This window comes from Protopterus annectens, chromosome 3.part0 (genome assembly GCF_019279795.1).
Source record: "Protopterus annectens isolate FY-2018-M chromosome 3.part0, PAN1.0, whole genome shotgun sequence".
NCBI classification, from domain to species: domain Eukaryota; kingdom Metazoa; phylum Chordata; order Ceratodontiformes; family Protopteridae; genus Protopterus; species Protopterus annectens.
This window is the reverse complement of record NC_056731.1, coordinates 1,937,416,160-1,937,429,707: the sequence shown is the minus strand read 5'-3', so window position 1 is coordinate 1,937,429,707 and position 13,548 is coordinate 1,937,416,160. Positions and strand designations below refer to the sequence as shown.

Sequence of the window (13,548 nt, the reverse complement as noted above, 5' to 3'; positions counted from 1 at the left end):
CACAGGGGAGGAAATGGCAAACTCCCAAAACTGGCCCAGTGATTTTTTTCCCTGAGAAAGAAATCGCTGTTCTGGGTGTTCAGCATTGTCAGCATTCACTCAAACAGGGTAGATGAATCAGTATTTACTTTTTTAAGCATTCGCTGATTCAATATAGACCCTTTTAGTGTGGTTTGTTGACTAGTGAGATGAGTAGGTCCTACCATTGGGCCATCCAGCCCATAATATAGGTTATTCAGGTTTGTTCGCCTCTGGGCTGAACTGGCATCCAGCCATAAGAGGATCCTATCCTATCCCTATCATGTTGTTCTCCCTTCTTTATGTATCATTCCCCATTTCAACCTTCCCTATCATCACTTGTCCACCCTCTATATGTCTGTGCCCATCTACTGTTCCTCAAACCTTTTGTGTGTCTACTGCTTCTGTCTATCTGAGTTGGTGTCACATGTCTGCCTGTCTACTCCTCTAACAGTCTTTTTCTATACATTACAATGGGACTCTTCCTGAAAAAAAAACTCCTTTACTCCACCTTTCATACTTTTGATTCCTCTGCTTGCTTTTCTCCCCTTTCCTGTCTACCATGTTTCCTCCCCATTTCTATGCTGAATTGGGTTGTCACTTTGCTGTGCATACCACAGTTGTCTATCTGATGAATTATTCACATTAGGCTATGGCCTATTGTTTGGGGGAAACCTAGGTGTAATTGAGCCAGGAGACCAAAGAAATCGTAGGCTGCCAGCAGTCAAAACTCTTTAATCTACTTTGCAGCAGAGAAAGAAAGGGACCGTGTATAAGTGATGGCATTTTAAACATGAGAATAGTGAATGGATTAATTTAATTTATGTCAACCTTCAAACACACCGATAGCTAAAAAGATAAGTATCAGTACAGAAATTATATTAATTAAATTGCACTGTTTCTAGTATTTGATGAAACTGTCATGATGTTGCCAGCCATGGACCGGTGTGACGTAATCCAAGTGGAGACCTTTGATTCAGTGTAAAGCATAAAGATAAGAGTGGAGGACAACTTAAAACACCTAAACACTGAAATGGACTGTGGACAGCATATAGTTGTAAAACTGTCACACAGATATAGGGCTGCTGATTCTTAGAATGTGACAAGCCATAAAGAAATAAGGATCAATGCGGAGATGGTACAAAGGCACTATTTACTCAACTAGTAGGACGGAGGCTGTTTGAGGTTCATTTGTACCTATGAGAAATGTTTCATGGTTTATTTTCTTATAAGTGAATGTCTTTCCTCTTGACATGTATATTTTAAGGCAAACGTCAAGTGATGATGAATATACAGATAAGATATGACAAGAGTTCTGATTTCCACTAGAAATGAGACTTTATGTGACTTCGGTCTGCAATCAGAATTTTGTGAAAATTACTGGATACATGGTAAAAAAAAAAACAGGAAAAGCCTTGGATGGATTTTTAGAGTGTATAATTTATCTATAAATTTAAGGCCAGTATAACTACTGTTTAGAAATGAAGTAGTAGTGCTAGAAATTATTAAAAGGGGAAGGTTGTTTTTATGAAATTGTGGTAGACTTCAACAAAACCAGTTTCATCATGCCTGATTAATCAAATAGTTATTAATCTTGGAATTTTTTTAAATTTATTATGAGGTTGTTTGCTATTATTAGAGCTGACAGCTGCAGAGAATGAAGCCTAATGAATGTAGGGTTCATAGATACATATGTTCATAGGTAGGTACTAGGCTATTGGCCCAAGGGCCTACGTAAGCCAAGCCAACAAGGTTCCATGGCTTACGCCACCCAAGAAAGTTATTTTCCTGTGCCACTGTCGAGCAGAGACACAGAAGTGATCCCCAGGGTGTATTTCCTATTTCCCATCCACTCATCAAGATTTTTCTTGAAGAGTGCTAATGAAGAACTTTGCGTGACATAGATGGGTAGCTTGTTCCAGAGTATAGGAAGTCTCTGGGAACGGAATCTATCCCTCCAGCATGTCCTGTTAATTGTGGTGACAAGGTTTAGGTCCCTAGAGGATGTAGCTCGAAGGGATTGGGATTTCTTTAGGTGTAGGATGTCCAACAGCTCTGGGTTTGACATAGCTTTATATGTTAGGCAGAGATCACCTTGGAGTAGGCAATATGCTACGGAGTAAAGCTGGAGTTTTTTGAGGCGTTCACTGTAGGGCATTTGTTTGAGGCCAGTAATCCTCTTTGTGAGGTATTTTTGTGGCGTTTCCAGCTGCTGCAGATGTCTTGTGAGGTACATTCCAAAAGGGGCATTGTACTCTATAATGGGTCTAATGAGTGTTGAGTAGAGGGGAACAATGACCTCTTTTTTCCTGGATGAGAACCATTTTATGATGAGGTGTGCCATGTAGAAGGCCTTCCTGACTACTGTGGCAATGTGACTATCAAGGGAGAGACTACTGTCCACCTGTGTCCCAAGGTCTCTTATCACACATTCGGTTTTAAGTAGATTGCTGCCTATGTGGTAGTTCATGGGTACAGAGTTTTTACCAAAGGGGATGACAGTGCACTTTTTGGCATTGAGCTTGAGGCCATGGCTCTGACACCAGGCATCTGTCAGTGTGGCCCTTCTGTAGGATGTCCACATCATTTAAGGACTTGACTATGGCTCCTAGTTTGCAGTCATCTGCAAACTTCATTAGCCAGAGGCCTTCTGTGTTAGCCTGTACTTCAGAGAAGTAGATACCAAACAGGAGAGGTCCCAGGACGGAACCCTGTGGTACTCCACTTGTCACTGCTTTGAGGTCAGATTTTGAGTCTGCAACTTTTACAGTGTGGGTTCTGTCAGTGAGCCAGTTGGTAACCCATCTTGTGATGTAAGGATTTATACCTAGTTTAGTGAGTTTAGCTATAAGTCCAGAATGGGGGATGGTGTCTAAAGCCTTGTTGAGGTCAAGATAGGCTGTGTGAACCACCTTACCCTCATCCACAGTTTTAGTGACTGCCTCAAAGAAGTCGATCAGGTTCAGGAGGCATAATCTGCCTTTCACAAACCCGAACTGGGTGGGATCCAGAGTTTAGAGGTTACCAATGTCTTTGTTTATGAGTTCCATGATGATACATTCCATGGCCTTGCAGACCAGGCTCGTCAGGCTAATAGGTTGATAGTTCACGGAATCAGTGGTGGCTTCCCCTTTGTGGAGTGGGATAACTGTTGCTGTGCGCCATTCAGTGGGCACAAAGCCTGATGCGGGGCTATTATTGAACATGGTGCTTAAGTGGGGAGCCAGTTCATTCTGAGGTCCGTGTAAATCGCAGCCTGTGATGTTATCCGGTCTCATGGATGCTGTGTTTTTGGCTTTAGAGAGTGCAGCTTTTACCTGCATAGTTGTGATTACAGGGACTCTGCATTCTTCCTGTATAGATATGGGCCCTTTAGGGGGTGAGAGGGAGGTAAAGTTAGCACTTAACCTATCTGCCAGGATGTTGGCAATATCAGTTGGTTCTGTAATTTTTGTGCCTTTGTGCTGTAACTCAGAGCAGATCTGGGTGTTGCCATCTTGATTCTTGACATAGCAATAGAATGCTTTGTGGCTGTCCTTGGATTTAGTAGTGATTTTGTTTTCGTAGCTAGCTTTGGAGGATCTTATAAGGGATCTCAGCTTCTTACTGAGGCTGACCAGGGAGCTCCTCCACTCATGGGATTTTACTCTCATTTGCAACAGTTTCTTGCTTCTGTTGTACAGTTTGTTTATGGCAGGGGACCACCAGATTGGCTTCCTTTTTTTGGAGGATAGCGTCTTGGTTCTGTTTGGGATAGCACGATCCATGCACTCGTGTAAGTGCTTATAGAGTGCATTTATGTAGGATTCAGCAGTTGTAACTGTATTGTCCATCTGCATGGGTGTCATGAAGTTCACCACTTCTGTCTTAAGAAGCATGAAGTTAGCTTTGGAGAAATGTTTTACTGCAGTTTCCTTAATGGTGGGTGGGGGCAGGATGTGGATATCAAGGGTGATAAGCTTATGGTCAGATCGGACCAACGAGGATTTGACTTCAGGTGTGGAACACAGGTCACTCATGTTGGTAATGACTAGGTCAAGGATATTGTTGCCCCTGGTGGGGGTGTGGATAAGTTGATCTAGGGACTTGGAGTTTATGAATTCCACAAAGCATTGAGCTAAGGAGTTGGTACACAAGTAGTTTTCCCAGTTAATGGTGGGGTAGTTGAAGTCGCCCATTATTAGGGTGTTTGGTTGAACCCTAATATTTTCCAGTACATCAAGAAAAGAGGAGTGGGAATCCTGGGGCATGGTGGGGGATCAGTAGCAAGCTACAATTTGGATTGCAGTTTTGCCCAGAGTTAGTTGCACTTGGATAACCTTGGATGCATTATGCTGAGCAACTAGCCTGGAGGTGTGGATATCCTTAATGAATATGGACACACCTTTGCCTTTGTTGTTTCGGTCCAGGTTACATGGCCGAAAAGTGTGGTATGAGTTATAGCCTGGTAGTGCAGGGGTGCATGGATCGTGCTATCCCAAACAGAACCAAGACGCTATCTTCCAAAACAAGAAAGCCAATCTGGTGGTCCTCTGCCATAAACAAACTGTACAACAGAAGGAAGAAACTATTGCAAAAAAGAGTAAAATCCCATGAGTGGAAGAGCTCCCTGGTCAGCCTCAGTAAGAAGCTGTGATCCCTCATAAAATCCTCCAAAGCTAGTTACGAAAACAAAATCGCCACTGATTCTAAAGACAACCACAAAGCATTCTATAGCTATGTCAAGAATCTCAATGGCAACACTCAGAGTTACAGCACAATGGCACTAAATATACAGACCCAACTGATGTTGCCAACATCCTGGCAGATCGGTTCAGTGCTAACTTTACCCCCTCTCACCCCCTAAAGGGCCCATCTCTATACCAGAAGAATGCAAAGTTCCTGTAATCACAGCTGCACAGGTAAAAACCACACTCTCCAAAGCCAAGAACACAGCATACATGGGACCAGACAACATCCCGGGCTGCATTCTACATGAACTACAGAACGAACTGGCACCCCACCTAAGTACCATGTTCAATCATAGCCTCACCTCAGGCTTTGTGCCCACTGAATGGCACACAGCAATGGTTATCTCACTCCACAAAGGGGGAGCCACCACGGACCCCAGGAACTACCGCCCCATTAGCCTGACAAGCCTGGTCTGCAAGGCCATTGAACGTCTCATCATAGAACTTATAAACAAAGACATTGGTAATCTCCAAAACTCTGGACCCCACCCAGTTCAGGTTTATAAAAGGCAGATCATGTCTCCTAAACCTGATAGACTTCTTTGAAGCAGTCACCAAAGCCATAGACGAGGGTAAGGTGGTTCACACAGCCTATCTAGATCTTGCCAAGACTTTTGACACCACCCCCCACTCTGGAATTATAGATAAACTCACTAAACTAGGTTTAAATCCATATGTCACAAGATGGGTTGCCAACTGGCTTACTGACAGAACCCACACTGTGAAAGTAGCAGACTCCAAATCCGACTTCAGGCCAGTGACAAGTGGAGTACCACAGGGTTCAGTCCTGGGTCCTCTCCTTTTTGGTATCTACTTCTCTGAAGTATAGACTAACACAGAAGTCTTTGGCTAACGAAGTTCACAGATGACTGCAAACTAGGAGTCATAATCGAAACTCCTAACGATGTGGACATCCTACAAAAGGGCCTCACTGAGACAGATGCCTGGTGTCAAAGCCATGGCCTCAAGCTCAATGCCAAAAAGAGCACCGATGAACTAAAACATAGGCAGTAGCATACTTAGCACAGAAAGTGAGATAAGAGGCCTTGGGACACAGGTGGACAGTAGTCTCTCCTTTGATAATCACATTGCCACAGTAGTTGGGAAATCCTTCTACGTGGCACACTTCATCACAAAAGGTTTCTCATCCAGAAAAAAAGAGGTCAGTGTTCCCCTCTACTCATTACTCATTAGACCCATTATAGAGTACAACGCCCCTTTTGGTATATACCTCACAAGACATCTACAACAACTGGAAAACTGGAAAGGCCACAGAAATACCTCACAAAGAGGATTACTGGCTTCAAACAGATGCCCTACGCAGACCATCTTAAAAAACTCCAGCTTTACTCTGTCCCATATCACCTGCTCAGAAGTCATCTCTGCCTAACATACAAAGCTATGTCAAACCCAAAGCTGTTGGACATGCTCTACTTAAAGAAATCCCAAGCCCTCCGAGCTACACACTCTAGGGACCTAAACCTTTTCACCACAATAAACAAAACATGCCGGAGGGATAGATTCCTGTCCCAGAGACTTCCCGTACTCTAGCATAAAATACATATCTATATCAAACAAAGCTCCTCATTAGCACTCTTCAAGAAAAATCTTGATGATTGGATGGGAAATAGGAAATTCACCCCGGCGATCACTTCTGTGGCTCTGCTCGACAGTGGCACATGAAAATTATTTTCTTGGGTGGCAAAAGCCAGGGTACCTTTTTGACTGGGCTTGTATAGGCCCTAGGGCTGATAGCCTAGTACCTACCTATGAACCGCATAATTATTCCACTACTCTTAGATTTTATGAACTCTGAGCACTGTGATCTGATTCATTAGATGGCAGCCTTACCACAAATATTTGCTCACTACTTCTTTTGGAACAGTTATTGGCCTGGCTATTACCATTCAGCTTAGCATAATCTTTAACTGAAGCTTAAGGTAGCTATAGTTGACTTCAAACTTGACCTCTCTGAAATGGATTCAGGATTGGACATTTAGTTGCTTTATTAAGTCCCTTTTTGAACACTGATCTGTTTCTACTGATTGTAGTGGCAAGTCTATCAGTTTTTGAAAATATTGCCACGCTTGGAGTGTAGAGGGATAAACCTCTAACTATGGCCGAGGTGACCCAGGTTTGATTAGCAGTTCTGGCAAATGACAAAGAGGCAGGAAAGGAGATGCGTTACTATTCCAGGGTGGGTAGGCATACTGGTGGACATTTCCTGATCTGGTAGAGGATGGAGATGGAGGACTGATAAGTGTATTTATAAGAGGCTAGTAGGATGCAGATATAGCTGAGCTGCCATGGAGGTGGATTGAGGGTCTATATTAGAACACAGAACATTCAAAATATCGAGTGTTCTAATATTGAACCAATCAAAAATACCAAACATCGAACGTTCAGAACAGCGAATTTTTTCCTAGGGAAAAAATTTGCTGTTCCAAAACACATACATACAGCACAAGCACACCAAACACACAGCAATCTACACACACACACACACACACACACCTAAAATCTTACACCTAACCCTACACTAAACTATACACACACCACTAACTATCCACGTACCTTAACTCAAACCCTAACCCTAAGGTCCGTCACTATCGCACACTCACCTCACCTGCACCCTAATCCTAACTCACCTAAACCGCCCTAACTCTCATGTCCACACAATCGCACACATACCTAACCCACGCCCTAACCTTAACTCACCTAACCCGCCTTAACCCTCATGTCCACACAATCGCACACATACCTAACCCGCATTCAATCACACACTTACCTGATCCCAACCCGTAACTTTCCAACAGAGCGCTGTAAATACCGAAGCAACAGAAACGGACAACCGAATTCTTTCCCTAGTAAAGAATTTGGTTTTCTGCTTCTTCGATATTTTAATGGGTCGATATTAGAACACTCGACATTTTAACTGTTCAGTGTTCTAATATAGACCCATGGATTGATACGCTATACATCCTCACTGCACACATGCCTTTTGAGCATACCATAAGATCGGCAGAAGGGAGGGACAGTATCAAGAGTAAGCTAGGAAATGTAACCCTCCTCAGATGGATGTTTGACAGCATGACCCACCCAGTATGTCCTTAGGATCCCTGATGGCCCCAGTAAAATTTTGAGCATTGGACTGGTGGTAAACTTCAGTGCCAGCAGATACAGCAAGGATGTACTGCACCAGGACAGCTGTCCAAATCTAACAAAAGGGAGAAAAAGAGAGGAAAAAAGTTTTTAAAAATGTCATCTATTCCTTGTACAGATGTCCATGTCTTCTGCTTGGACAATCTACAACCTAGAAAACTGAGATTTTGTGACCAGTAATGGAATCTTGAGAAATCTTCTTTCTCTTTCCTTTTAAGTCTTTACATTTCTGGCAGTCTTGTTGCAGAAAAAAATTAGTTTCAGTATTTACTCTGCAACAGTTAATATTGTCTCCATTTAGGAAGTGTGGGACCCAATAGATCATGCCCCAACTCTGAAACTTAAAGTGCAATTCCAGTAAAAAAGCATATTCTGAAACTTGGTCTTACAGCTCTAAAACCATTTTTTTCAGGGGAGCCTTGACTCCTGCTCCCCACACCCCTAATATTGATATCTACATATCTATATACAGATATGTTCACACTCACATACACACACACTCACACAAACATGCACACACACACACACACACACACACACACACACACACACACACACACACACACACACACTTATTTTTGTATTTATACTAATTGCAATATATGTGCCTTAGAGTAGGTGAAATACTCTGTGATGCTGTAATCTTAGCATTAATAATTCTTACTGTTGTGAGGATTGCAGTAACAACCCTTGGACTGTCAGTGGGTAACCATCAGAGAGTAATAGGGGAAATGATTTGGAAAGTTTGGACTTTAGTCTTCTGTCCGTATGTGGTTGTGGTGATGACAGCCTATAGATTTGAGCAATGATATCTAACAGTCTGACTGATCAGAATATTTAGACTACTTTAGACTACTTTGGAATGTACTTGACCATCTGAATCATCCATTCTACCTGTTTATTTGACTGATGGTATTGTGGACACCAAGTGATATGGGTAAACTCTGCTCAACAAAGCCTTGAAATTCCTAACTAGCAAACTGTAGTCCATTATCAGATATAACTTGTTCTGGTGGTATCTAATACCTTGAAAATAATATCTTTCAAAGGCACTGCTTCAGGATATTTTACATAGAAACTCATACAAAGTAAAAAGTGAAAATTCTTGGACTGAAATATGTTGATTCCCAGGTTCAGCCCTTGCTATTCTAAACTTGTATACTTATATGATGTTTCAGGTCACGGTGTATGTATTTATTATAAAGGTAATGTTGGAATGATTTACTAGGTCATAAGATAGTACTGAATGCACTAACTGAGGTGGATTAGAAGATGAGGAAAGAGATGGATATGGTTAAACATAAGAGTTTGGGAAGCTGAATAAGACAGGAAAAATCAAATGAAGATTAGTGGGAGAGCGAGAGAGAGAGTGAGAGAAAGAGAGAAGGAGAGAGGGAGAGGGGATAGAGGGAAAGATGGAGTAGGCAGAAGATGGTGTGTATTAGAGCAGACTAATATAAGATTCGGGGGATAGAGAATATACAAGAATGTGAATAAACAGAAATATAGTAAGTCAGGAATAAACTGGAAGTGTTAGCATCGAACGTCCACATGAGAAAGGTTTGAGTTTCAGAAACTGAATACATATGAGAACAGATTTTTATGAAGGAACCCAAGAACTGCACTGAAGTGGGAAGGATGCGCTAATGGGTTGTGTCATGAAATGTGATGAAGGAATTGTTAGACGATATGAGACAGAGGATGTAGAACTACAAAGTACAAAACAAGGAAAAAGGATAGAGCAGCATATATATATATATATATATATATATATATATATATATATATATATATGAGTAGTGTGGCAGTGCAGAAATATATTAATCTAAACTTTGAAATAAAAGCTTTAAATTAAATCCAAATATCTGTAATCATTGTAGAAGTAAGGAAAATAGCATGCACACTGACAGGTTTGAACAGTGTTTTATGGTAACTGGGGAGAGAGAGGCAAGTAATGGGTTTCTGGAATTATTCCTGGGTAAGGATGCTGGAGGGTGTTGACGCTGGGCGGTGGAGGATGGGAGGGGGCCCTGGTCCATTACCCTCTCTAGGACCACATTTGATCACGATCCAGTTGTGTATGTGTATGTGTGTGCATGTGTGTGTAGGTGTATGCCTGTGTGCATGTATCTGAGAAAGCATATGGAGCTACTGTCTTTACCCATATGAAAAGAAAAGGAAAGACCTGATGGCAGGTTATATTCTTTGGTCAGGGTTAGTAAATATATAAATATGCACCTGGCTCACCTGTCCAATGTTGCAGATTTGAATACCAAACTATCTGTTGGGTTCCTTGCCTGCTTGGCAGGGACATGAATGCTACCACAGTTGTCTCACTACTTTTCTCTGATTAGCTGGTTATTTTAATGCTAAGCAGGATTTATAATCATTAATTACTTTACTATCAAGTGAAGAAATTAGACACTGTCATCTGTGTTAGCATGTCTGGCTGACATTTTGAACATAATTTCAGATTAACCTGTGTACTATATGCCAGTATGACTAGCTATGATATTATAAATAAGTTCTTACATGATGATTTATAGTCTGTTTGCACAGAATGTTTTAAAGACTTGAACAGTGTTCCTTTACATTTCTAACTGCACATATTTGTGAAGAAGATTCTAAATGCAGACTGCCTCAGAATCAGCTGATCCACAGACGATGTTATTGGAATGTTGACAGTTGCTATGAGTTACTGTTAGAGGCTGAAAGATAGGAAGGAACTTTAGTAAACATCCGTTGGTTGATTTTAAAAATATGAAACGAAAATTAGAATTGGAATAGTTGTGACAGGCTAGTGTATAAAACAGCCTGCTGAAGACAGTTGAAGTCAATAGTTGTCAGTTAACAGCCAGTTAGAGTTGCCAGTTGCACTTGTCAGTTGTTCACAGTTGTACTGTGCAGTAGATACCCAAAAGACTTGCCAAGAACTGTAAGCCTGTCTTTACTCTGTTGTAATAATTTAGTTTAGATCAGGAACAGTGTTCTTTAGTCAGATAGGAAATTATAACTAATCAGTTAGAGCTTTTCTAAATGTTGGATTTCTATCCTACAGTATTGATTTAATTTTCCTGGTGATTGATTTATTTTTTGTTTATTGGAAATTCCTGTTTTATAATTTTAGTCATTTTGCTCATTATTAAATATTTTATTAACTTACATTGTGGCTGGTCAATAAGTGTTTTCTTTAGTGATTTGAGAGTGCTTATACATGCTTTGATAACTTCCTGGGCCACTCCTCTGAAAGCCTGGCTGCTTTAGGTCATTTGCTGTCATTTGTTTTAATATCTAATTTTCATAATTGGATACCCTTTGAAAGGGCATGAAAGCTCTCTGATTGGTGGCAGTGTCTTACCGTATTATTTTGGGGAAGGGGTACAGCTGAAAAACTGTGTCAGGCTTTCACAGAAGTGTTTGGATATGTGAGATTTAATTTATTTAAATGTGAGTGTATCAGAGGTCTTAAAGTGGGACACATTGCTCTGAAGTATGTAATAAGGAGTTACATTAAAGGTGGACAGAAGGATACAGTCCAGTCCCAGGCTAAAGAGCATGTTCCTGTTGTGCTCTTAGGGGAAACTGTGAAATTTTACTCCTGTTTAAGTGACAGTCTCATACTGGTACCAGTAGTGAGGATTGAAGCTCCTTAGTTACTGACCCAGGATAGTAAGGGGCATCACATTATTTCTGGCAGTCCAGTTGGATATTATCTGGATGTCACAGTGTGCTTGATTCCAGGTCAGACCTATGCCTTTTTCTCTTGTCGTTCCCCATCTATACCTTCAGCCCTCTGTCCATTGATATTTATTTAGTATATGAGTATACTTCATAATTTGTGACTATAACAATTCTGTATTCTGTATTGTGTATTGTAGTATTGTTACTTGCATAGTGATACTGCAAACTAACCCAAACAAAATGCTACTGTGTTTAAATTTTCAGGTGCAATACCCAAGACTACATCTGGCACAAAGGTGTGCGCTGTGAGTCGATTGTCACAGATTTCCAGGTAATGTGCATCGCCATTGGATCAGCTGCACTTGTTCTGCTCCTGCTCTTCATGATGACAGTCTTCTTTGCAAAAAAACTGTACCTGCTAAAAACTGAGAATACTAAACTACGCAAGAGAAGGTAAGGGATGTTGCATTGTTTTATCTATTGTATCTTGACATTTAACTCAGGTAAATAAACAAAGATAGACTGCAAGATCCCCATTACTAAGCATACCTTTGGAGAGTCAATAAGAGCGGCACCCAAAAAAACCAGGACAATAAGAGCGGCAACCCCGAAAAGAACAAGACAATAAGAGCGGAGGACTTTTAGATGTGGTAGGTGTAAATACTGCCCTTACGTGTTTGAAACCACTGAAGTTTTGATAAATGGTATTAAAATTCATATGAAGGAAAAGGCTTGCTGTAACAGCAAAAAGGTTGTATATTGCGCCTTATGTTGTAATTGTACCATGTTTTATGTAGGAAAAACGGAAAGGAAATTTAAAGAACGCATTGGTGAACACATTAGAGCTATACATGACTGAAATGAATTAAATGCTCTAGCAAAACATGTCAGTATAGAAACTTCTCACAAGTTTAAATTTGTGGTCCTCGATGTTCTAAAATTTGACATTAGGGGTGGTGCGTGGCAACTAAAATTAGAAAAACTTGAACTGGAATGGCAACTTAAACTGAATGCACATAATTGGCCAGGTTGGAACAATTCCACATCCATATCTAGTATATTGAAGTTGAAATCACTTATGAGATAACAATGGTAGTACAAATATGGTTGTAGTTATTAAATTAAGTAAATTTACACAATTTAATATATTACACATATATGTTTTAACATTTACATTTTTAGAATTTTATTAATCATAACTTTATGCAAAATGATATTTATTTAAATAAATGTACACTAATATAATTTATTTATTATTTATTATTGTTATTTATGATTAATTTTTATACTCTTATTATTTATTTATTATATACAGTATATTATATATTACATGTGAGTACTTTAATGTAAAGATGAAAAGTAACATGAACTTATTGCAGTATATATATATATATATAATTTTATAAGTATGTGTTAAAGCAATTAATAGGTTGGTGAAAACTATATTAAGTGAATGGTGGATTCAACCATTTACAACAATAACATTCTTTTTTGAATTAAATATGTAGCGACATTATCTGTATTTTTGTTCTTTTTATGAAAAAGTGTAGTAGAATAATAATACATGAGCAAGGTTGAAATGGTTAATTTATACATGCATACACGTTATTATTTATTTTAAATTCTATTTTATATATTTCCATATATGTTCACTTTTTGTACTACTGTAATTTATTTACCATTATTTAGGGACATACTATGAGCGTAGTTTACCGTTGAACGTATTATATGAGTTAATACGTGGAAGTTCAGGTTTCTTAAAAAAGCTTTTAACAAAATAAACAATATACACTTAAGTTTAAAATAATTACTTTAACAAAACTATTGCTGTTTTAGTTGATGAATTCAGGTAGTTGAGTTGATTGGGTGACGTAAATGGTGAACCATTTACAGGTATAAATGTTATAAACATACGCATTTGGCTTTTTAGAATGGTTTTACGAGATAGACAACATAC

The 13,548-nt window shown here is 39.8% G+C and overlaps 1 protein-coding gene across 3 annotated transcripts in view; it reads left to right on the top strand.

Annotated features, from left to right (window-relative positions):
• CSPG5 (chondroitin sulfate proteoglycan 5) overlaps positions 1-13,548 on the top strand; it is a 994,436-nt gene that overhangs the window by 458,323 nt on the left and 522,565 nt on the right. For all 3 annotated transcript variants that reach the window (XM_044066023.1, XM_044066022.1, XM_044066021.1), the window contains exon 3: positions 11,856-12,044. In XM_044066023.1, coding sequence (XP_043921958.1) covers positions 11,856-12,044 — 189 coding nt within the window. The remainder of the gene's footprint in view (positions 1-11,855; positions 12,045-13,548) is intronic.